Here is a 26331-nt window from a genome sequence, read left to right on the forward strand (position 1 = left end):
GCAAAAGAACGGGAGGTAAAAGTCAGCTTTTAAACTCAGATGTATAATAGCTATTTCTGCTACTTTTTGTGGTAATGGAAAGAATGAAAATTTTTCTTCAATGAAGGGTCACACAGAAGGGTAACCTGCTCTTTTCCTGGAGAGCTGAACTGCTCAGGTTAAACTTGCTTGTACAAATTCCTGTCACATGCTCTGCAAGAGAAACTAAATTTCTCTAAAAGAACCTAAATGTGAATTCCCCTGATGGGTACAAAATAACAACAACAGCAAAAACAAAGGTGCCCTGTTAGATGTGAGGAAGACAGTAAATTGATCATGATGAAGAAATCTCCCTCTGCAGATGCCAGCTCCTCCTTATCTTTCACGAGAGGAGAGAAGACAGCAGAGGAAGGTGCAGAGCTGACTGCTTTGCTGTGCTTCTGTACCTCTCTGTCTGCTCCCCATCCTCAGCACCTTCATTTTATGAAGGGTGAAAACTCACATGTACTTCTGGGAGCAATAAAATAACTTTTAGACCATTGACACATTGGCTGTAGTTTTTTGTTTTATCAGCATTTAAAAACTGCTCTGAGACTGCTGGGCTGTTGTTTCTTCTCTGCTCCATCCCTCTGGGTTTCTCAGCCTCTGCCTATGTTCTCCTATACACAGTTGCCCGTAGCAACACCCATTTGAAAAGGCCCCTGGTGCCAGCAGCAGCACTGGCAGAGCTCAGCTCTCTGAGCCTCCCCTAGTGAGCAGGACTGAAGGAAACATACCTCCAGAAAACAGCAGTTTCCAGGAATGAGAGGGCAGCATATCCAACACCAAAAGCATCTGATGAATCACTTACCTACTAGGAGCTGGTCTGGTGGAAACCCCATCCCTGATGTTCTTTAGAGTCAGTGCTGCACCCCATTTTCCCAAACCCCTTTCACACCCAGAACTACCTCCTCTCTCACACCTGCCTGCTTCTTGTGGGATTGTGCAATTTGCTGGATCAAGACTGAACTGGTTAAAAATACTCTGACAAAAGGTTCATTTTTAAATTGAAAGAGAGTAGGTTTAGATTAGGTATTAGGGAGAAATCCTTTACTGTGAGGATGGTGAGGCACTGGAACAGGTTGCCCAGACGTTGTGGATGGCCCATCCCAGGAAGTGCTCAAGGCCAGGTTGGATGAGGCTCTGACTAACCCAGTCTAGTGAAAGGTGTCCCTGCCCATGGCAGGGGGATTGGAATGAGATGGTCTCTAAGGTCCCTTCCAGCCCAAGTCATTTTATGATTTTATGATTTTTAACCTCTCCTTTGGATCAATGTGAGGCTACAGACAGCTGCACTGGCACAAGAAAGACAGTGCCAGGGTCAAGTGGGCAAGAGCTGCCTCTGCTGCCATTACCACTGAGATAAATTCTTATCAAATATCAGTGTAAATTGAGAAAGCTACATTTTTTAATCAGTGTAGCTGACAAATTCTATATTTATGTGGCGATGCTGGCATAACTGCAGCAACCAGGCTCAAGCAGAACTTGGTAGGTGGGATCCACTTACAGTGATCCACTGGAGTCCTGCACTCAAATTTGCTATCTCGTGAAAGTATAAAGGATTTGATATAAAGTGCCCATTGCGGATACAGAGCCAGCATCTGTCAAGTCTGTTCCTGGAGATTCAAGTCCTAGTGTCTTTCAACTATTGGGATGTTTCGACTCAGATCTGCACTCTACATCAGGTCATTTATCCTCACTCCAAGCTCCTTCTGCATTCTCTTTCTTTTCTTCCTTCATCCCCAGCATATGCCAGTTCTTGTGAAACCATAGTTCTGTAGTTTTTGACCCACCAGATTACACAAATTCCATTTGACCAAATAGCAGAACTGCAACAGCAATTAACAAGGCTGGACGTGGCAAGGTCTCTGATCAAGAACAGCTGAAGTTGGCATGTTGTTACTCACAATAGTGGTGCAGCTCAAAACTGGGGATTGAGGCTTCAAAATCCTCAAGCCTGCCCCCCATCAATGGTAATAATGCCTTCATTTTCTTATTTGGTGTTCATTGCCCTTAATTTATCTTAATAGGTGGGAATTATATTATCACTGTTCTTACAGCTATTGCTGTTCTCAAGTTCAAACACAAATTAGAAAAGAAGTGTGTTTGGCAGATCTCTAATAAACATGGTAAAATAGAAGTATATTATAGCTTCTCAAACTGAAAGTGAATTTCTATTGGTCATGTAGAACATGGGGTTTAGAGAGACTTGGAAAATACACAGCAGGTGTGTAAATCATGGAAGAGAAGCTTATGGAAACAGTAGTGGGAATCCAGATTTTCCTTAGCCAGTGCAGTGGGTAGAAAAGTTTACTCAGAAGATACCTTCCTACTCAAAGCAGTCAAGCCAAGGTTTTAAATTTTTTCAGCCTGTCAAATTGTTTGTGTGCCTGACCCAGCTCTCGGGGATCAGTACAGGCAGCACTGTATGCTTTGGCTCACTCCAAAGAGAGCACTGCTGCAACAAAAGGTTGTGTAAAATGGGGGATACAGAAGTTTTAAAATTATGTGTTAGCATTTTACAAGCCAAAGCAGTAAAGCATGTTTCATTTTTAAAGAAATCTATGCTCTATCAGTTGGTATCACTGTGTTGTGGAAGACCTGATCCTTGGGCAGACTATGTTGACATGTGCTTACTCCTACAGCACTGGAATAAATCTGTCATTTCCTCACACCTGCTCACATCCCTAAGTTGTAACTATGCTGAATTGCCTGCCCTCACACTGCTGAGTTTAAAAACAGTCACTTCAGCCTATTTAAAAGAAAATTAATTGGAGGATACCGTAATAAAACCTCAGAATTTACTAACCGAGTAGAACAAATAAAGCAATATTAAATTGTACTATAAGAAGCATAACTGTACAGTCTCCTTAAAAGGATGCTTTTTATGGTGATATATAAAAGGTAGAAGTTTGGGGTTTTTTGAAGTTGCATTTTCAAATGTACCAAAAGTAATATTCCATAAGCATTGATGCTTTCAGTAAATCTGAGGTGAGCAACGTCCCTGAAAAAAACCATCCCATGTGCTGAATGGGCTGCAAAGCAAATGGTGTCTTTGCCTGAAGCTTCAGAGGTCTCCTCAGACACAATTGTTCCAAGGTAAAAATGGCAAAGTCTTCAACTGAAATTGTGAATGTTTTGTAGAAAGACAAGAGTGGAAGAACTGCACATCCTCTTCCCCACAAGCTCCAAGGCCTCAGCTGTGGCAAGACATGTAGGAGGTAATCTACAGAGCACTGCGTGTTTTCATAATTGAGTTGTGAACAAAAACTAAAATACGTGTAGTCATGATTATTCTGTATTGAAGGGAAACATGTACCCTAATAATGTATGGAGACATTACAGTAATTTGCCATTCAAACTATGTATTTTTAGCCACAGAATCTTGTTCTCAAATTTAAATTGACATCCAGTAAAGTAAATCTGGTTTGCTAATATCCCTTAATGATTTTATGAGAATACATTGGTTCTCACATCAAAATTTGTTTGGTAGGAGGTATCCAAAATTCAATCGTGCATGACGTCAGTTAGCCCAGCCTCCCTCATCTCTGTTTTTTATTGTGTCAGTAAGTATGTCATGTTTAATCTCTATGAAATGCTGGAAGCTGATTAATTAGAGGCTTCTAAGATGTTTCATAGTAGCTATTTTCTAATATACATGCTTTATTAAGTAATGAAGCAAGGTTAAAAGGATTTTCTGAGCTTGAATTAATTTTTTGCTAAGAAACACAAAAAAAGTATAACATCTAACCAAAAATGAAAGGAGAAGATGGAAGGCAGGAAGGATAGAATGTGCAGCAGAGTTGGAATAACATGCAAATCCTGACTGAGCAAGCAGGGAAGCAGAGCTCCTATAAAAACAAGAAAAATTCCCAGCAAAGCCAGATCAATAGTCCCCTTAGTCCTGTGTCATTCCAAAAGCAGCAGGAGATGATGCCATTTGGGAATGCACACCAGGTCAAAGTCATCAGTCCATTCCCCTTGTACTCCCTCAGCATACACAATCATTGGATGTGGATGTTAGAAGCTATCTTCTCTGCTTGTGGACCCTCTGTCCAACAGCAGATCTTTTTCAAGACAAGTTTACTAGACATGGAAATGGAAATTAATATGACTTTCAATAAGCTCACCTGCTCAGTGAAGATCTAAGCAAACATGGTAATCTACAGGCTGCACCCATACCAGGTTTTGGGAAGGACGTGAAGGTATTGCTAGGCCTTCTGCACTGCCAAATACTGCGTGGGGTGTGTGGTAATGACTCACAGATGGTCAAGCAGCTGGACCAATTACTGGCAGTACAATTCCTGAGGTACTTCTTGAAGCAAGGTGTCAGGGTTTTTGTTAGTGATGTCTTCAGTAGAAGGTCTGCTAAGATATCTTCCGCTTTAATCATTATGTTGTCAGCTGTGGGTCTTGTAAATGAATGTTGAAAAGGTCCTGATATTGAAAACTGCTGTTCAGAGGATAGAAGGAAGAGAACATGAATTGGCTAAAACATGCATATGAAACAGCTGTCGTTGGTAGCCAAAGGTTGTTCAAGTATTCAGATCTTCTGTCTTGTGACACCTTAACATCAGTGTTACATGGGCAATAACAGATCTTACACAAAAGAAAACTTTTTGGGGTGGCAGGGTGTCTTAATGTCTTTGGGCTCATCTGTCAGTGCACATTCACAGAGATCAATGGGGTTTAATTTGCTATTCATTCAGCAAGACATCTTCATTCCTCTTTCCCTGAACCATGCATGCGCTTCCAGAATATTTATTAAATGTTGAAATAAGGATAGATTTTATGTTTGATTTTGCACTAGGTACTTTCAATGCTTTTTAGCATGGACAGCACTGGAAGCTTTATTTCTTAACTAGAAGGATTTATCATTTCATAGAATCACTGAATGGTTTGTGTTGGAAATGACCTTAAAGATCATCTAGTTCCAACCCCCCAGACATGGGCAGGGACAGTTTTCACTAGACCAGGTTGCTCAAAGCTCCATCCAGACTGGCCCTGAACACTTCCAGGAATGGGGAGTCCACAACTCTGGGCAACTTGTCCAGTGTCTCACCACTCTTAGAGTAAAGCATTTCTTCCTAGTATCTAATATACACCTGCCCTCCTTCACTTTAAGGCCATTCCCCCATGTCCTATCCCTATATTCCCTTTTCAAAAGTCTCTTTCCATCTTTCTTGTAAGCCCCCTTTAGGTACTGGGAGGTATTGTAAGGTCTCCTCAGAACCTTCTCTTCTCCAGGCTGAACCACCCCAACATTCTCAGCCTGTCTTCCCAGGAGAGGTGCTCCTGCCCTGTGATCAACTTAACGGCTCTCCTCTGGGCTCGTTCCATCAGGTCCATCTTTCTTGTGTGGGGGCCACAATGCTGGACACAGCACTCCATATGGGGTCTCACAAGAGCAGAGAGGCAAAAGCACCTCCCTCAATCTGCTGGTCACGCATCTTTTGATGCAGCCCAGGATCTGGTTGCCTTTCTGGACTGCAAGCATGCATTGCCAGGCCATGTCGAGCTTTTCATCCACAAACACCACCAGGTCTTTCTCCCCAGGCTAATCTCGATCCATTCTCTGCCGAGCCTGTATTTGTGCTTGGGATCCCCTTGACCTGTGTGCAGGACCTTGCACTGGGCCTTGCTGAACTTCATGAAGTTTGCACAGACCCACCTCTGAAGTGGTCTTTTGAATTACCTAAAGCTTGTCATTCCAGTTCTTCTGTTAGGAGAACTATTAGCAGTGCATTTTGAAAAAGATAAATCATAAGGCCAAAAACATGTCAAGATTATAGAAAAACATGTTTTAGCAAGCCCAGACATAATCTGGTAAAGAATGCTATTGTCATGTTGGTAAGCAAAACATCACTCTTGGGACTGCAAGACAGCTGGTGGCTGGTTTTATTTTTTTTGCTAGATTTTCTTTAACCATTTCTTAGAAAACATCCATTGTGGCACTTAAAAAGCAAAACGTTATTCAAAGTCAAACTTTAAAATCACATATTTAAATATGTATTTAAAAATATGTATATATATACACATATATATACACACACTTATAAATATACTGAACAAAAAGTACTTTAGCCAATTTTCATTTTATAGGAGGCCAGAAAGGAAAGGACAGTGGTGAGTTTTGTCAAATCCAGTATGTGTGATACAGATTTTCACATGTTCCCAAAGATCCTGGAAGGCAGCAACATTTAGCACACAGCAAAATGTGGCATCACCAGGTCAACAACAGTTTTCATTAAAGTATCAGCACCCCATGAACTCTAATTGCCTTGATGAAGCCGAGTTCTTTGGAATAATTACTAGCCAGTTCTTTGGTCCTTTTGTTATTTCAAAAAATATTTTTGCACTGGACCAGCTAATATGGTCATTCAACATTCTAATGTTAATATATATTTAAGTCATATTATACTCCTGACAACACACAGCACAGTCTGGTGTGTTTTTGTTTTGAGGGCTTTTTTCTATATTTTGCACTTGTGGGAGTTTGGCAGCTGTGGTCTGCCTATGCTGCTGAAACCGGGTTAATTTTTCTCTGTCTACATCATTCTTTATCATACGTGTTGAGAATTTTTTGAAAACACTCCGTAAAAGCATAATCTTTTCCTCTTCATTTAAAACTCCTTTGGAGAATGTGACTTACTTTTCTACTTGTTAAAGAAGTTGCTGTGACTTTGAAAGCATTAATTTGTTCAGCTCCTGGCTGGGTGATTTTTTTCTGTGTAGTTCAAAAACCTTTCTTTCACAAGTCTGATAGACTCAGTCTCTTCAAGTACTTCACTAACAGGCTTTTTATTTTAGAAAAGAGTCCTTTGTGGCACAGGATTTTGTACCTATTTTTCAGCATGTACGTGGTATGCTGTATCAAAGCACTATTGCCTTTTCATATATGGCAAACTGTTTTGGACTTGGCTTCTAGGAAGCCATTATAGAGAGACAAAAGATGGCACAGAGTCCTTTTAGTGCACATAGGACTTGATAAACGGCCTCAAAACTTTCAGATTTCTTTTCACACAGTTAGCCACTGAACACTTAGAGTCCTAAGAAATCCTATTATTTAATTATGTGTGTCTTTTCCAAAGCAAAATGTGCTGTTCAGTGCTGTGAATGATGAGGTTAGAAGCCCTTAAACCTTAAACCTATTACTAGTACAGGTGGCATGTTCAAAACTTCTAGAAAGACCCAGGACTTTACTTTGTCATTTTTTCAAGGGTTTTGAAATTTACAAGTAGATTGTATTTGGAGTAAATTGGGCATTTTTTCTTCCTCTGGAAGAATATTTAATGAATTAAATAGACAATACTACTGTGGTTTTGGATAAACATATTTAGTTTATTGAAGCTTTCTCAGCTTCACCATTTTCATAAGCAGATAGGAAAAAAAAATTTAATTAAATGTAGTTATTTAACTGATCATCATTAACAGTAGCAAGTAAAACATGCCACATCTGTGAAAAAGGTATTTGCAAAGCTGAGTGTTGTACATAAGCTGCCAATTGCTGAACCTTCCTTCTTCCAGGCTTAAGAGCTTCCACAAGACTGGGAAAAGCTATCTTCCAAAATAATCTGAAATCTCTAGGATGAATCTTGTGATAAATTTCTCTTTCTGCTTTTTAAAATGTGTTTCCTTCTCTAAACACTAATGTTTGAAAAGATGGGCCTTTCTGAAATCCCTGTTCCTTAGCATGAAGGCCGGGACATGACCTTCAGGCTTCAAGAAAATGAGTAGCATGCTACATTGCCCTCCAGAGTTCATGTAACCTCTTCAAAGTTCAGCCAGGCATTTCACCCACAAAGTTTTTACTCTTGTATTTTTCAGCCTTATCATTTCCATTCAGGAATTGTCATCAGAGAAGATGAAGTCTTCTCAAAAGCTCTGTTGGAAATCTCCCTTTTTGGGTCAGGTAGCGCAGATACCTCTGGGTGGATAGGAGAGCTCCTCTAGAATGGCTGACACTTCCAACAGCAGTGCAGTAATTGCTCACAAACAAAAGCTGTTAATTCAGTTAACCCACTTGCAGAGAAAAAGCTCATAAAGCAGAGAGAAAGTAAGTAAAGACTTATTAAAATAAATGAATAATTTTAATAAAGATCTTTAAATAAAGATGTCAAAAGCTACTATGGGCCATTTAACCTTTAATCATAAGTGTTTCAGAAACAGTTTCACAATTTTGCCTCTGAAAGGATTCACTGCAGTTTTATCTTTGTATATATGAACATCTCAGTTTCCAGACATCACTGAAGTATGATTTTATTTCCACAAATCTATAAATATCTGACTGGAAAGCCAGAGATGCCTTTTATCCTCTAGATGAATTCCCATCCAACTGGGCACCTACCAGGTGCAAAGGAGGCCCTGCTGAGCAAGGGGGCTGGACTGGCCAGTCTCCAGAGGTCCCTTCCAACCTTAGCCACTCTCTGATTTTGGAATGCCCTTACTACATCACTTGTTCAGTTATATCAGAAAATGCCTAGCTCTGTGGCTTTTAACTACTCCTTAACATCTTGCTATAATCTCATTCAGTTCTCCCTGCCTCTGCATGCCTGTCTTGTCCTTGTTTAACTGTTTGCGTGGGTAAGGAAATGCTGAGATCTTGAATATGTCTGATGCACAGAGAGCAGGACTGATCATCACCCAGATAGGTGAGAAGAGATTCAGCCCTTGAAATAGGTATTGTGTTGTGGGTGTTTTTACATTTGCAATGGCACAACACTTTGACAGCAAACCAGAGTTGCTTAGGAGGATTTGGAGTAGCACAGTGTTGAACCTCCCTGTCATACTTTACATGTAGGTCCCGTTTTACATAAATGTTTGGACCCATTAAAATCATGTGAGTAGACTTGGTCACTGAACTTATGTTTGTCTTACAGACATTTACCACTAGAGCTGTCACTAAAAGAGCATCTCTGCGTTCACAGGAAGGGATATATGCATTACATTTAGGACGTCCATGAGCCAGGGACTTAGCAAGTGCTTTTATGTTTTGAAAATGCCAGACATTTCAAAAATGAAGGTACACGCCTTGCTGTTGTGTGGATAGAAGCCAGCACAAGGTTTCAGCAATGACTTACTCTTTTCTCTGAGCCAGAATTCACTGTGCTTTCTACTGTTGTTACATTTCTTTGATTTTTTCTTCGTTATGGTATCTTAAGTTTGTCTTGACATTTTTGTACCTGGTGCCAAAAATGCTTTTTTTGTAGGTGGTATAGTCTTTGGAGAAGCCTGACATTATTCAGGTTGAGCAACCTGATCTAGCAGAAGATGTCCCTGCCCATAACAGGGAGATTGGATGAGATGATCTTTGAAGGCCCCTTCCAACCCAGACCATTCTGTAATTCTATGATTACTTGACAAACTCAGATTTTTTCCCCAAGTGTCCATCTATCACCCCCCACCCCAGAATAAGTTTTTTGCTTTCAAAGTGTCAAAAAAGTGAGAAATAGCCTTTGCCCCCTTCATAAGTCCTAGCTTTTGAGACACAGATTAATGGATAAGGAATTCAGAGTTAGTAAAACCAAAGTTGAAGTTTATCATCATATGCTCATTGCAACCACTCTCAGATTTGTCATTTCTCCATCACCAGCTCTCCAGTGATGAATATTCACTGAAATCTCTGATAATGTTGTCTGTCATCCTCTGCCAGTTTTTAAAATTTTAATTACAATATTAATATCTGCTTCTGCTTTTATATGGAATATTTAAAAATCCTTACTACACACAATACCAACAGCCTTTCCTATATGGTGTGAGCTCATGGGCTTTGCTTTATATTTGTAGGCCCTGAAGCACCTGCATGGGTACTATGATTTTTTTTCCTTTATTCTTAGTTATTTGGGGCTCTCTGTCAGTCTCAGAGAAACTAAAGCAGTATCTGTACTGTCTTTTATGCTATGTTCCTTTGATCTGTCTTTTAGTTTGATGTATGCAAGCATCAGGCCAACCTAATTTTCTGGGTGAGGTTTTTGTTTCCTGGGAGGTAGCGATGCTGAAGTCTTTGGCACATGGTGGTTCTGGTAGCGGTGGCTACCAAACTTCCTCTCTGACATCAAGATAAGGCTTGAAATTGGTTAGGAAAATGTAATCACACACAAACACACCTGCACATACACTGTTTTTTCAGCTTACCAAAAATAAGTTCTTATCTGTGTCCAGCTTCCTTACAGCCTGTAATACTGCAGACTTTTTTATTTTCTTTACTTTTTTAATACTCACAGCTGAAATATTTTTACTTTAGTTGAATCACAAGTGACATTGTTGCTTAAAATTGTTGGTATTTAAAGCCAGAGAAGAGCTTTAATTTTACAAAATTGCCTCCACTAACAGTATGTCCCCAAGCTCAGGTCACCAAGAGGATTCAAGTAGGCACCACTTGGTTTTTTCCCCTGAGGGGAGCCAAAAAGCCTGCCTTAGTTCCCGTAGTTTTACCCCTAAATGAGAAGACATGCTAAAGATTTACTCCAGAGAAAAGCTGTACATGCCAACAATAAAAGTAATAGTAAGAAAATTTAAACTAACCTTTGAAAATTCTTGAAATATGGGCAGCTTTGTGTGATTTAAAAAGGAAAATTTTAGAGTAGGCATACCCATAGCTTAATGAACCCACAGCATTATGCTCCTATTCCGTGGTAGTTGGGGTTATCATGTTTACACAGACTGAATGACTGCAAACAAACCCTTGAAACAGTGTTCATTACATTCACAATTCAGATAAACTATTATCCTGCCAAGGTGAATTATGGCTTGAAGTTACTGCTATTTGTTAGTAAGGCAGACTATTCAATAGAAAAGAAATGTTTATATTCAACAAAAAAAACGGTTTCTATGTATGTATATATATCTGACTCAGATGTAATTTTGTATATTTTTCCGTTTTGCATATATATATGCGAATCTTGTCCACAGAACTAACACTTGTCAGTATTACTGTACCCATACCAAGGCAGAAGCTGTTGAGTACATTTGAGCAAGGATTTCAGGTTGTCTTGGGGCCAGGCACATACAGGCACAAGTGCCTTTTCATACATCATATTAAAACAAAAATGTGATTGAATATTAAATACAAATATTAATTTAATACATGTTATTAAATTAGATAAATGTTTATATGTTTTAAGGCTAAATAAAAACCTTTAAATGACTGTTCAACAAGTTACAAAGTTTGAAAATAGTAATAAGGTATTTCAGAACTGAGCCCTGTTCTATCCCTGTAGTAACACAAAAGCTGTACACAGGTACAAATCTATCTAGGGATGATGGAAAGGCACTAGACCTAGCACCTCCAGCATCAAAAACTACATAAAAATTATAAACAGAAACCTGAAGGTAGGCATAAAGCATTTATACATTGAATTTATGATCACACAGCAGCTGTAACAAGGCTGTGTACATTTCTTACAGAAGACCTGGAGTGAACCTTAAATTAAAAATATAACCTTAATTATATAAAACAGAATGGCAAGGTTTCCATAAATTATCTTTTGTGAAAATCTTGCAATAATGAAAATTACAGTCATGTATTCTTTAAGGACTACATAGACATGATAACAGAGGTGTCAACAGACCCCTCAAGGTGTCTATTAAAACTGATTTTTTGATGACATTGTTCATTTAATGTTGTCCCTTTAGTATTCCTTCTTCTTATGTCTTTTAGATTCCTTAACATTGGAAGCTTTTCTTAAGGTAGGTTTCTGCTGAAGGCAGAACATGCAGTTTCTATATGTGAAATGAGAGAAGGGTAGTAAAACGCATCCAGCTCTCCAGGCAGAGTTTAACAGTGGCTCTCAGTGAGCTGAACTTTTTTGTATTAAACAGAGACGCTGCCTCACACACTAACACAAAACGAGTTTTTCTTATGCCTTCCAGAACAAATCAGTGAAAGCCCAAGGTTTTGGCATTTCTAACCTTGAAGTCCCATTCACACACTTGGTGTGACACTAAGCTACATCTGTGTTACAGGGTTGCATTTACAGAAGCCTTTTCTCAGAGGGCAACAAATGTTATGCCCAGTCTCTTACACAAGTCTTCTGTCCCCATGGTGGCACAGACAGAGCACAGCATCCATGTAGTCCTCAAAGTATTATCTCCAACCAGCTCTTCAGCCTCATTGAAACAGTGTCAAGAGGGCTGTCTGTCACGTGTGACAAGTCTCCAAACAAGTTAGAGAAGGAAAAAATCTCATATATATATTTTTTCATCAAGACATCTTACACCATGAGTTCCAGCATCAGTGTTTGTCCCTTTGGAAGGGACTGAACCCTGCCAGGAGGTCTGCAGAAGGTTACATCTCTCTCAGCCTGCCTGTGCATGACATAGCAGGTACAGCAGTAGCACTCAGGGCAGGTCCCAGGTCACCAAGCAGCTGAGCACTCATCATAGCAGTCTGTCTGCAGTTATGACTCAGCTCAAATAGCCCTGGAGACATTTTTCCAGGTTTTACGGCTCTGGAGTGCAGGAGGTGCAGAGGTTGCTTGGGCAGACAAATCTGGAAACAGAAGAGCATAGAGCACACAGGAATGTTGTTATAGCCATGTATCTCTGCCTCCCTGGGCAGGCTGAGCCTTTCCCCACCACACAGCCATCCACACAAGAAAATAGCATTGGCAATTAAATAAATGATGCCACACCCCAGGCTGTCCCGGTGAAATATTCTTCTGTCAAATAATTGTTTCATTAAAAGAAAGCTTCATGGCTAGCTCATTCTCCCTTCCTCATAAGAGAGAAGATCAAGATGTTGAAATTAATGTTTTAGGCAACATGCATGGATGTATGTCTAACCAGCCAGTTCAGATACTGCTCTTCCACTGATGGGAAATCAGAGGTGTCTGCGTGCATGTGTGTGTGGGTGTATGTTTCTATTTCTTCATATCAGAAATTGGACCTAAGTGCAGGTTTGTTGCTGTCAGGTAGCTGTGACAGCACCGTGCCTGCTTCCATGGACATCTCCTCTCATACAGTGGAAGAAATTAGTCTTTTTCTTCTCTTTCTGGAAAGAAGGACTTAATGTCCTCCTTCCTTTCTGGAACAGGACAATTTTACAAGCTTGCAGTGATGTTACAAGATTTGAGAGTCCTTTAGCTGTTCCTACAAGAGTCCCTACAGGTAAGAATTACTCCAGCAGAAGTAGTTTTATTAGGACTACTTATCCTGCTCAGAGAGCACCAGAGTAGGTTATCAGGGCAGAAGTGAATTTTGCCAAATTATTGGTGTCTGCACAGTGTTGGAAAAGTGCAAAGTACAGGACATTTTCTCAATGAAGTCTTTGAAATACAGCTTCTGTTAGAGTTGTTTCTTCTGTCTCTTTTAGAAGCACAAAACATTCTTATGTAGATAGTTCAGTACAGAATGTGTTTGAGAAAAGAAGGGTCATCTCTGCAGGTATCTAAGACTTCCTCTATTTCTCTTTACTAATTACTATTTTCTTGATTTTTTTCATTGTGGTTGAAATTGTTTGTCCTATTTAGCTTGATTCACACCTATCATGAACTTCAATTATTATCCAGTGTCTATTTCACTGAAAATTCATCATTTCCCCAGTGAGTGTCTAAACAGAACTGACAGAGAAAAAGAAATAAACCTAAAATACATTAGGAATACAGACACAACATCACAAAGAGCTCTGACTGTAGGCTAAACTGGAACGCTGTTTTGTGTTAATATCTATATTTCTAACATCACAATGACTCATCACTGTTGCTATAGTGTTGCCCCCTCTTTCTACCTACTTCCTCTTTGTGGGAAGGGCAGGAAGAGTGAACTGCACACATTCAAAAAGGAAATGAGACCTCTCAGAAAAGAGAGATGTTTTGCAGAACAATAGGAAGACCCAATCTAAAATTAACTGTGAAATCAAAATGTCTGTCCCAGTCTCCCTACACACACGCTATATGGGGCACCCCAGGCTTCATTCATGAGGCATTAGGACTGATGAACTATTTCTCATTCTTTTTCATGGCACCAGGTGCACCTGGAAATGTAAACTGAAGTCTTAATTAATGTAACCTGTGAATGTCAGGACATCCAGAATTAAAACATAAAATGCCAAACCATGTGTCACCAGGCAGAGGGAGATGAGTGTGGGTAATGATCCAGGAGAAACACTTACAGAAGTTGGTAGCACTGGAGCAGTTCACAACAGAAGAGATGAAATGACCTAATATTGGCCTGGAATAAGCAGTTGATGCCTGTTTCCTCTTGTTAGATTTCAAGATAATCTTTTTACTGTTAGATTGAGATTAATATTTGTTTGATGTTATTCACTGTTTGCTGTCTGTTGGATGATTCTGCTTTAGGAGAACTTCCTGTTGGACCTCAGTCCTTCTTATCAAACTGCCTATTGATAAGAACTGCAGCTGCTTGCTTTTTTCCGTTAATACCCAGTACTTACTTCAAGAAAAAATGAAGCATGATTATATTATGCTGTCAATGTGATTTCACTTTTTAGTTGTTTTTTTACATAACTGTATCCTTTTGGAATATCTACACAATATAACCGAAACACACAGGTGAATTTTAGAGTGCTTTGCAGTAACAGACTTCATAATAGAAATTTTGCTGCCAAAACAAAACCTAAAATTTTTTTTTCCCATAGGAGATGTGCAGTGTGTAGAAAACTTTTACTGACTCTACTTGGAGTTTAAATTTCCTCCAACCTCTGAAAAAGTACATCTGCTACAGAGAAATTCAGAACTAATAAGAATATTAATCAAAAAAAAACCAAACCCACAATATTTGGAGGAAAATTGAAGTTATAAGGAATGTTCTTGACCAGTTCAGCTGAATATTAGGAAAGATCACACTAGTTTATAGTAGTCAATGGATCATGGGACACAGGCAAATCAGTATTATACTGATTTCAAAATAGGATCCTGAAATTTTTACTAAGAATGCTGCCTTCATTGCTGGGCTGGTGAAGCTAGGATTTGTCATGCATTTGTATCAGTGGTGATAATCCAATGCTGTATCTGCAGACATGTCTAACAAATTGATTGAAACACCTTTTAGTACCTTAAAAACATTCTATTTTCCCAACTCAGAATGATCTGATTTCCACTTGATTAACTATAATCTCAATTGCTACTTGAAACAGTGCTTTCAAGAAATGTCACCCAACTTGTAAAATAATCTTCACTAAACTTAATCAGCATTCTCTCATAACATAAAATCATCTGCCTTTTTTTTCCTGCAGTTGTGTCCTGTTTTTTTTCTTCATCACAAGAAGCAATTTTGTATTCTCAAATACTCTCCAAGTGTCAGCCACTGCTTTTACTTCCTCTTTTATATGATTTCATCATTTCATTCCGTATTTGCTTCCCAGTCTGCAGTGTAACTTCTTGCTCTGTCGCTGTTGTGCTCTATGAGTCACATTGGTGCCCTAATTGCTCGCTAAGTCATTTACTCATGGTTCACCATAATTCCCTGGAATGCCTATTGAGCACCTTTGTAAAGCCTTTGCTAGTGGGTTACAGAACAGACCTAGCAACAAAATCCAGTCAACTAAAAAAACGAGCCTGAGGACTTCAGGCTCTGGCCATGATGCCAGTGGTGGGATCCTGAGAGGGATCTGTGGGAAGCAACGCAAAGGCATAAAATCACCCTGGGAGTGTGAGCCTTAACTGCATTTCTCTTCCCATAGAATTTGCTTTATGCTGTGGGAGATGGCTGCCAGTCCCTAATGCTGTTCACCCTGGGCCAGGGACTCCCCACCTTTCCATCTCTGCCCAGCCTGCAGCTGCTTCTCTTCTTCAAGGGACGTAGCGGCCCAGAGACACAGCAGCCCCTCACTTCCCTCCCCACAGCTGCTTTGGGCAGATCTCACCAGCTGCTGAGAGATTCCTCTTGTCCCTTGATTTTTATGTGTCTGTCCACAGGGTGGAGGTCATGACTTGCATATAAGCCAGCCTGCACAGAAAATAAGCATTAAATCTAGAATTATAGGGGGATCAGGTCATGGACCAGAAAAGGAGGGTGGAAAGCGAGAGAAAATATTTGTGTGCCAAAGGCAACAGCAGGAAAAAGTTCTTGTCACAAGAAGGTTTTGTCTGTGTGGTTTTTCACTTGTGTTGTTTGGCACACCACAGAGCCGCAGTCCAGCTCTCTCTAGCACAGAAATTTAAGGAGGAGGCTGGAGCCTCCTGTAGGACCACTTGGTGTCTGATTGTGGATGCAGACAAAAGTGCAGTGACCTTGGAGAGCCCACACTTGGAGCTGTTAGTGGGGGTCGAGCTGGAAGGGTGAGGGTGAGGGCTGTCACTTCACAGTGTGAGGCAGGACCAGTGCTAGAGAGGAATCTGTGCTGGAAGCAGATTGCCAGTGAAGGGAAGAGGGGTGCAGTTCAGCACTGTTGGAAACATGGTCTTTTCACACTGCTCTTGTCTTGTCTTTGAAGTACAAGTGTATCATACTGACTACATTTTCCTTTACTTCTCAGAGCCCAACATTTTTATTTCATAATTGGCATGTCATAGTTACAAAGCGTAAGAAAAAAACCCCCAGTGTTTCTTGTGATTTTTCTGTCTCCTCAAAAAAAACCTGTTTTTGCTCAGTTGGTCAGTTATGTAATCATTTAATAATCCTAATAAAACAACAGCAAAGTTTTGTCATGAGTGTTACTCCAATTTTCTCAACGATGTTCTGGACATCTTTTTATTCTTTAGTAATATATTATTAAAGCAAGATTGTCTTATCAACAGCTTTAACCAAAACAAAATTACTATTTTCAGGCTTTAGGATGGGAAATATTTGAGACTAGACTGAAGCACCTCTGGCCTGAGAAATCCCATAACAGGGAATCAGACCAGAGAGGACTTTTGATAAGATCCATGTGCAGACTTGAACTGTGGAGTGGGACAGAGAGAAATAGAAAAACTTCAGCAATGCTGATTTAAAAAGGAGTTGACAGTGGGTGACAGACAGCAGGGTCAGATGCAGGGCATATTTAACTCCTACTGGGACTCTCATGAGGGGCTGTTGATCCTGTCAGGGGCTACATCATCTGGTGTGTGCTCCCAGCCTGGGCTTCCATGGTCAGGCTACAGTGAGGGGTGAGTGCTGGGTGATATGCAACCTGCACTAACAGCAGGAGTCAAGTGAGCCTCAGAGAAATTTCACCTTGTGTTCCAAAGGCTGGGTGCAGATGGATCTCTGGAAGGCAAGAGCCACCCCTGGGACAGATCCATGGTGCAGAACAGCATCAGAGAGAACAAAGCAGCTGTGATAACCCCAAAGCCTGGAAGTGATCCAAAGCACAAAGAGGGAAAGTGTGAACCTAGCAACCAGACCAAAATTCAGACCTCCTCTAAACTCTTTTCCTTCCCGTGTGTTTTATTCTGCTTTTTGTTTCATTCTGATTCTGGAGGAAATGCTGGCCTGCTTTCCTTCCCCTTACAGCTCAGACATAGTCAAGCACAAGTCGGTAACAGCTGGGGAGAATGTTTTTTTCTCAAAAAACCACGTTTTTGAGCTGTACCACAGGGATTTGCTACCAGTTCATCAGTCTTGCATGTGATGAAAGTCCTAACATGGTACCTACAGGTTTATTTTTTCAACTGTTCTGTTTTGTCTTCCAGGGTTTGGTATGACCACCCCCGCCACCGTTGGAGGCAAAATTTTTCTGATATTTTACGGCCTTATAGGATGTGCAGGGACCATTTTGTTCTTTAACCTGTTCCTGGAGCGCTTGATCACTGTCATAGCTTACGTCATGAAGTCCTGCCACGAAAGACAGCTGAGGAGGAAAGGGGTTCTCCCTCACAACGGCCGGAGGGGCTCAGGGACCTCTGAGGTGGACAGCCTGGCGGGCTGGAAGCCCTCCGTGTACTATGTTATGCTGATTTTATGTGTAGCATCCCTCATCATTTCCTGCTGTGCCTCTGCAATGTACACACCGATTGAAGGGTGGAGTTACTTTGACTCACTTTACTTCTGCTTTGTGGCCTTCAGCACCATTGGTTTTGGTGATCTGGTCAGTAGCCAGAACATCAGGTATGAGAGCCAAGGTCTTTACCGCTTTGGCAACTTTGTCTTCATACTCATGGGGGTATGCTGCATCTATTCCTTATTTAATGTGATCTCTATTGTCATCAAGCAGTCCATAAACTGGATATTAAAGAAGTTGGCCTGCAAGTGCTGCCACAGATGCCAAAGAAGATTATTTCATTCACGGAGGAATGTAGTAATGCCAGGAAATGTGCGCAGCCGGAGAAACATCTCCATCGAGACTGACGTTGTCAATGAGAGTGACACGGACGGACGCCGTCTGTCAGGAGAGATGATCTCCATGAAAGACTTCCTGGCCTCCAATAAAGTCTCACTGGCCATCATGCAGAAACAGCTGTCAGAAACTGCTAATGGGTATCCAAGGCAAATGAGCTCTAATTCAAAGCAAAATGGATTCTCTGGTGGGGTTGGAGCTCTAGCAATTATGAATAACAGACTGGCAGAGACAAGTGTGGATAGGTAAAATAATAACAGTAATAACAGTGAAACAGTATGAACCATTTCAACACATATTGAAACAACATGATTCAAGTGAAATAGCTAGGGAGAGAGTGCCACCAGAGGGTGGGATCATGTGAAGAGCATACCTCCTGATGGAAGACCTCTTGACTTTTTTGGGGGCTGTCACTTAATGCTTTTGCATTGCACCAGTCCCAGCCTTTCTTCTTCCCCATCATTCTGCTCCTCACGCAGGTTACTGCAGGAGGATTTTAATTTAGTCTTCAGATAAAATTTCCATGTCCTGTTCTTTTCTTCTCCATTTATGTGAAATACAGATGTCAGGATAAGAAATGTGTGGGATGGGAAGAAACCAAGTGTGTCTACTGAAAATATTCTTAATTCAGAGAGTGTTTGGAGCTTTCTGTCTTACTCTCATCATGCCTGTTTCCTGGAAGTAACTTATCTGAGTCCAAAAGATGAATCAGCCTTTGTGATATTGCAGATCTAATTTGATAGAAAATAGTATGAAAGGTGGTAGGTATATTCTGGAGCTATTATATTGTGAATGAGGAGAGAATTTTGCCTTTAGAATTTATTTAGTCTTTCCTATAAGAGGATACCGTCAAAAGTGATACAATAAAAGTTTATCCTACTTTTGTTTTATTTTCTTCATTTGCAAAACATGATTTTTTTCAAGGACACTTCTTCTTCTAGAATTGAATCACTGTGTCTTTCTGTTTCAAAAAAGTCAAATTAAATTGAAAATTGACATACTGATGAGTGGTATGAGTTTTTCCACAATAGCAATCAAAGACTTTCAAAATTTCTGTTCGTATTCGCTTCAATTGTGACTGAAGCATCAGCATTGTGAAATGCAACTAGTAACTGAGTTTACACAACAGGCTTTAGTGTGCAATTAGATTGCCATACCAGCATCCAGAGTGTTATTGTAAATGACTGTGACCACCGAATCACTTTGGCAGTGTCCTTTTTCTCTTTCATGTAACTCTGTCATTCTTCACTTGTTTCTCTGGCTTTCAGTGATAATAATGACAGAGTCTTGATTAGGGAAAGGGAGAATGCTTTAACTGCCCGTTTTTCTCAATGAAATGCTCTGAGTGTTCATTATGACTAGAAAGGAAATTTCAATGAGAAGAATAACAACAAGTTAGAAGAATATGAAAACAGGAAAAGAAGTGCTCTTTAATAACAGTGAAATCATCCTTTGTATTAGGTAGCTGGAGAAATAAAGGATTAAATTAATATAAAGTCTAGCAAGAATTTAAGGAAGACTGGACTGAATTCCTGATTCTTCTTTAAATATGCAATGCATTAAAGCTAAACAATATATGAGAGTGTAAATAAGCAAAATTGGTCACCAAGGACCTGATCCCCTGAAAAGAATAGTGTATGCATCAGGACTAAATGTTTTCCCACAGTCGGAAAGCCTTTCAGAATACTGCAATTTTAAGGAATTTAGAGCACCATTATATAGTTCTCTCATACAGAACAAGGCAGATAGCCTCTTCAGTTTAATTTGTATTAGGAATTAATATCATAGCCTTTTTCTTCATTCTGGCCAAAAATTATTTTACCTAGGTTTACAATACTGTAGAATAACACTTTGATACTCATTTTATCAATATTTGAATTTGAAAACACAAGCCTGGAATCTTTTCATATAATAAGATATTTCATATCTTTATTCATTATTATTATTATTATTATTTCATATAATAAGCTAACCCCAGATATTCAACAAATGTACTTAACTAGAGAAAAAATTGCAATCTCTTTTGACATTATTAGGGGTAAAAATCCTGATTTAAAGTCAAATCCTGCTGTCCTTAGTAACAAGAAAAGCTTCAAGCTGAAGTCATTAGTCCAAATTTTGATATCCATCAACTCAGCTGTGCAGCAGTGGAATAGTCTTAACAGCATCCCTTCATATTTGCATCCATGTAAAATCTGAATCAGCTTCCAAACCCCAGCATCCGAGAGAAAAGTGGTCTTATTTGGTTTTTTGGGGGGATTGTGTATTAGCAAAAATTGCCACTGAGTTATTTTAGATGAAATTATAATACCCAAGATCCATTACATTGTTACACTTCTTCTTTTTTTTTTTTTTATCCCAAGGCCTTCTTTGTCTCAATCTCACTGAATAAAAATACTTGGCTATAAAAAGAGGAAAGTACTGCTCTGAAGCCTTCTTTCCAAATTCATTCAGAAACACCTCAGTTCACTGCCTGTAAGACCTCATTAAGATCCCCTAAGATCTCATTGTTACCCATGCATTCCTCTGCCCACTAGCAGAAATACTATAGGACTTAACCCATTGCTTCAGCAATCATTAGGAGGGTTTTCAGACGGTTTGAAGACATGATACAGTGGTGTTGCTCTGTTCCATTCTTTCTGGTAACCAGCCTTGGTTTCTCATCACCATGGAGGAATCTTTGTCAGCTATTTTCAGTAGATCTGAAAACATCTATGGTTATGAAAGCAAGGGACTAATAAATAGTCTTTTTAAAAGAGACTTGACAAGGCTGTGAGGGATCTTCGGTGCACATTAGCTCTGTTTTCACTGATCGGCCCTGACCTTCTGCTCGCTCAAGCACTGCCTTCTTCATGAGCCAAGCCTGCCAGGTGCAAGATCTCTGCACTTGTGGTTGGATTTCATGTCCACTGAAGATAATGAGGAAATAGCTGCACTAATCATCTCTATTCAGATGTCAATTGCCAGAGATGAAGGACGGGCATATTCTGTCACTGTGCCATCTTGTACCATGATGTCATCCTGTCCCTAAGAGACCTCTGACTTTGTCACTGAGTTCCCCTTATGGCAGCCATGATCAACACTGAATGAGGTAGCTTTGCCAAGGAGACCAGTAGAATAGTTAGAGAATATCTGTGGATAAATAAATAAGACTTTTAAGATCAGAGAGAAATTTCTGACTACAGTCCCATAGTACTACTACAGTTGTTTTTTCTAAAGGCATTGAAGAGAGAAATCCCCAAAAGCTCTGTTCATAATGTAGTATCAAGTTATTAAATTCTCAAAACAAGTGGAGATACAAACTTACACGTACCAAAAAAAGAGGAGAATTTAACATAGGAGTGACAAATGCCCACCCTGTGTGAAAAGTAAGTTGCAATAAAAGTACAGATGATATCACATTTCTTGCATTGCTTTTTTAAGCAGCAATGAAGAATTAAATAAGATAGTCAAAGATCTATTTTCAAAGCTGTGTAAATTTTTATGTTATATTGCTTAACACTATAATCTCAGTCAACAAGACAGAAACCTCTTTTCAAAAGTACTGAGCTTCTCTATTGCCTGCCATGAATTTTTATGGTGGCTGTTGAGATATGGGGGTGGGGTTTTTAAGGCAAAAATGCTTGGGGGAAAACCTTGGATGCATTGAGATTCTGAATCTGCACTTTAAAAGGTCACTTTAAAATTAGTGGGTTAAACTGCAGGTTGCAGCCTGGTAGGCTGAAACTGAAAGCCCTTAATGGAGTAATCTGCTGAAATTTAGTCTTATAGTTATGCCACATCTTAATAATATCATTATTGGACAGTATAATCATTGCACATTGAAAGAAAATATCTGGTGCTAATCAAAATACAATCAAATAAGTAGAGGTAGGTCTTAGGGTTTTCTTGATAGTTTAGGTTTTGTAAAATGTGTCCATCAGATGCTTTGCTGGTATGTAGGTGTGAAAGTAGTTACACTCATTTATCTCCATGAAGGACATGGGCATCTTTTTGCAAGGACATGAACAGATTCTTCAAAGGCATTTAAATCCTGCTGGAAGTCAATTAACTTCCACCACAGACTGACTTATGATAGAAGTCAGGTACCTAATTCCCTTAGGCAATTTGAGAACCCCAGCCATGTATTAAGTTTTGAATCTAAGCTGACCTGACAGTGTCCCTGAAAAGTTCAAACAGTTGGAGCAAAGTTTCAGTGCTGCAGCACTCTAATAGCCAAATTCATTTATCTAAAAGCCTTTTATGGTAAAAGCTTTGCATCAACCAAATAACACAAACAATGTTTAGATTTTGTTTGATTTAACCTTGGCCTCTGTCAGTTTTAATTATATTTGACACATTTACAAATTGAAGAACAAAGGGAAGGTTGGACTAGGCATGAAAGACAAACCAGCTCCATTTCTCTGACTGAATTATCTAGAGGAAAAGGTCAGCTTGGGAAAAGAGCTTCTTGATTAACATTATATTTGAATAAAGTTTCTCTGGAGGTGAAGGGTATTAAATTTTTTGGATGACTCCTCTCCAACAGCTGTGGAAGTGGAACTGTTTGTGTGACCCACCGATGTCCCCACGCTGGGAACAGAAGCTCAGAGAGCCTTAGCTGAAAGAAGGGTCAGCATTTCCAAGCAATACAGTTGGCATCTTCTGTTGTTTTGATCTAGGTTACTAACACTGTGCTAATACAGTCATTTCCTAGATTCTTCAAGAAGTAGTAGTTATTTCGTCCAATTTCATGTACAAGCTGTGGAGAATCACCAAGTGTTTTATTTCCCCTGGGCAGAAAATACTGCCAAATACACAAGTACAATGTGTCTGTTTGAGAATGTTCACAGTAGTTTTTTGCTTAATCCAGGAAATAAGAATACAATCCCTTCCCTACTCCTTATCTTCCAAACATCTATTGGCAACAATCTCTACAAAATACTCTACTTATTGCTTAAAAGGTCACGTTTCACCAGGAAAATTAAAGCCATTGCTCATCAAGGTGGACCAACACAGTCTTTTATTTTTTTATTAGATTAAAGAGAAACTGTAAACACAAAGAATGACACTTCAGGTCCAAGTAAGCAGAAGCTTTTTGATATAGCCTGTGTTTATAGACCTGTTTTATGTCAAACCAGACAAAAAACACATCACTGCAGACTTTTAAGAGCATAAGTTAGTCTAAGAACAACCTTGTGGAATAGATACACTATGTCATATTTTGTTTTTCTATAGTTTAACTCTAATATATGCCTTCCGTTTTCATTGTTTGAAATTATTTGTGATAATAGAATAAATATAAATTTGCAAAGATTTTGAGAGGCATAATAATGAGATAAGTTTTAAATTAAATATTATTTTCCACAGGCTGCCTAGCTTTCTATAAAGGGGGAGTTTGATGAAAGGCAGAATCAACTGTTTCCAAGTAAGGGTGCAGTTTCTGGACTCAAATGGGTTTCCTGTTAGGTACATGCAGAAGCTCCCAAAGAGACAAGATGGCTTAGTTTTCACATGTTATCTTTTGAAATGTTTTTCAAAGCTATTCCCTCTTTTAAGGCCATAGAACACTGTCAGTGTTTTCTGATTGTCTTATCTGAGAAAACTTAACCTTGCTTTTTGATATCTTTAAAAAAAAAGATGCATATGAGAAAAAATGAAAATGACTTTACATAACCTTGACATGTACTGCTTGGAGCTGCTGAAATTCTCCTCTTTATCCTAACTCAAGTTTACATCGAGTAATTTCTCCAGCTCATCAAAGAGGTTTGGTCTTATTAGTGAGTAGCCACAGTTCAAATAAAGAATGAGCTGAGGTCTGAGCAGTGGGTGCTGTGCTAAGTTTGTTAGCATTCAAAAGGCTGCAATCACCATTGTCTCGTTTCTGCAATGGTCAGGGAGACACTGAGTAGTGCCCAGAAGAGTCCTTAGTCCTGCAGTAGCAGCAATTGCTGGCTATTAACCTCTGGGTGTCCTGTGGTCTGCATTTAGTGCCCAGGGCCAGAAGTAGACAGAGAGAATGCTGTTCAGAGATTCAAAGAATAATTTTCTATGGAAGATGCCTCTGGATGCTATTCCAAATCAGGCCTTACTAGTTTCTGGCCCATCTCAGTGAATATATCTGTAATTTGCTGGGTGAAGGTTCCTCAGCTCTCTGTTCACAGTACAATGACAGTGCCCTTCTTGCATGAAATAACAAATTCAACACCTCTACCGAGAGAAAGTGACAGCCCTTCCTCTGAACTATTGCATTTGGGCAAATACTTAGCTATAAGTTAAACACATTTCTTTGTAAATAGCATCCAGACAGCTGCTTTTCTCACCCTCATACAAAGCAGATGAGTATTTTGATCTCTGGGTATCATTATTGTTGGCAGTCTTATTTGAGATGGCAAGGACTGAAAAGGTCAGTCAGTCTGTCTGCCCTAGGCTCCTAGGCAGGGGTATTACTCTTTCGGCAGGCAACCCATTGCACTTTGGCTCTACACATTGGATTTGGCTGGGTTCTCGCTCAGGAATGGATTCTGCTCTACTGAAATCAATGGAGACTTTGCTTCTGGATTCTTTATCTAACATTTTTCCACAAGAATTAATTTCACTTTACAAAATAATCCATAGAAATGTGACTACCTTTTTGCTTTGCCTTTACCACCAACTGTGCAAATGCTAATTCTATTCATGCAGTGCTGTGCTCTGCACTAAGTTATTGCCCAGGAACCATTTTTTGGTCTACAAAATAATATCTACTTCTAAGGAAGACCAATTTAAAATTGAAGGTACCCAGATTATTATCGGTAAGAATTGTTTTGTAGTCATTCATTTCCTGAGCTGAAAAAAGTCTAACACATTTTCCGTGAAACTTCCTGCAGTTTTGCAAGGGTAGATTTTGCTCTGTGCTGATTGCTTGTGCCAGCTTGTTCTTTCCCTCAGCGTTCTGCTCTCAGCCCACACCTGTAAGACCCTTCTCTCTCTTTTTTTCTTTCAATTTATTTTTTTCTTAGTTCATCAAATTCTTCTGTTAGCCAAATATACCATGGTATATATACCACACAGAGCAAGTCAGGAGGAAAAGCAAGTGAAGCACACGGAGAGTTCTGAATGCCCCATCAGCTGAGAAGGTGTCAAACAGAGCTTACACCTCCTCAGATTGCAGCATAGATCCAAAGGGTAAACAGTAATGTTGTGATATTTTAGCACCTCTAAAAAAACAATCCCTTTAATCTGCCAGGATTTTAACTTCCTTATTCACAGCTCTATCCCTGCCCTTCACTCTTTTACCTTCTTTGAATGCCTGAGGCTTTAAGGCCCTGTGTATGAACAACCAAAACTACAGAAATGTTTGACCCTATTTGCAGAAGATTTCATCCTTGTTTGGCACCATGTAATAGGTCTGTGCAATACCAGAGTTAGAATCCACAAACCCATGATGATAAGAAAATGGAGAACTTTGTAGTGCGTCTAATGAATTTCCAGCACTAGAGATTTCACAGTTGTCCCAGGCAACCTATTGCAGAGCATCTTAATTTTAAGCATTTTCCCAGATGCTTAATTTAACTCTCCCTTGCTACAGCTGAGGCACATTCTTTGCATTTGAGCCCTGCTGAATACAGAGAACAGAATATTCCCTTCCTTTTTGAAAGGAAGGTATTTTTTACAATATCTCATCTTAGTCTTTGCTATCTCAGGCTAGAAATGTCTCCTTCCTTATGTGACATTTTCTACCATTGCTCTACCATGCTCAAGATTGTGCTTCATCCCTTGGTCCACTTTTCTGTTCCTTTCAAGTAAGGTGCTCAGAATGAGATACAGTGACACAGAAAATATATTGTTAATAGAGCATGGAGCAGCACAATTATTTTCCTCATCTTACCAACCTATCCTGTTCCTGTTTCTGGGCTGGTGCTTGCTGTTTTAAAACACTGTTGATTCATCTTCAGTTTTTCATATGATATCAATGCCAGATTGTTTTTTTCAAAACTGTTAAGTGCCTCCAGTTATGCAGGTGATTATTCCGATGTACCATCTTTCATGGTTTGTTATTGAATTGCTTCTGTTTTTTTCAGATCTCTTTCCCATATCCCTATTGGTTTGAATCCTAGTCCTTCAGCATCTTTGCC

The 26331-nt window shown here is 39.6% G+C and overlaps 1 protein-coding gene across 2 annotated transcripts; it reads left to right on the plus strand.

The window, feature by feature from the left end:
• Window positions 1–3136: 3136 nt before the first annotated feature.
• Window positions 3137–19235, plus strand: KCNK13 (potassium two pore domain channel subfamily K member 13). Of its 2 annotated transcripts, XM_017728988.1 has the most exons (3): window positions 3137–3239; window positions 17592–18006; window positions 18113–18203. In XM_017728988.1, exons 1-3 carry the CDS (start codon window positions 3152–3154, stop codon window positions 18117–18119), a joined length of 510 nt encoding a protein of 169 aa, XP_017584477.1. In that variant the 5' UTR covers window positions 3137–3151; the 3' UTR covers window positions 18120–18203. The 2 variants fall into 2 exon arrangements, with proteins under 2 accessions (XP_017584477.1, XP_017584476.1); XM_017728987.1 differs by having other exon boundaries at window positions 17592–19235.
• The last annotated feature ends 7096 nt before the right edge of the window (window positions 19236–26331 follow it).

This window comes from Corvus brachyrhynchos, unplaced genomic scaffold (genome assembly GCF_000691975.1).
Source record: "Corvus brachyrhynchos isolate BGI_N302 unplaced genomic scaffold, ASM69197v1 scaffold1, whole genome shotgun sequence".
In the NCBI taxonomy this organism is placed as follows: Eukaryota; Metazoa; Chordata; class Aves; order Passeriformes; family Corvidae; genus Corvus; species Corvus brachyrhynchos.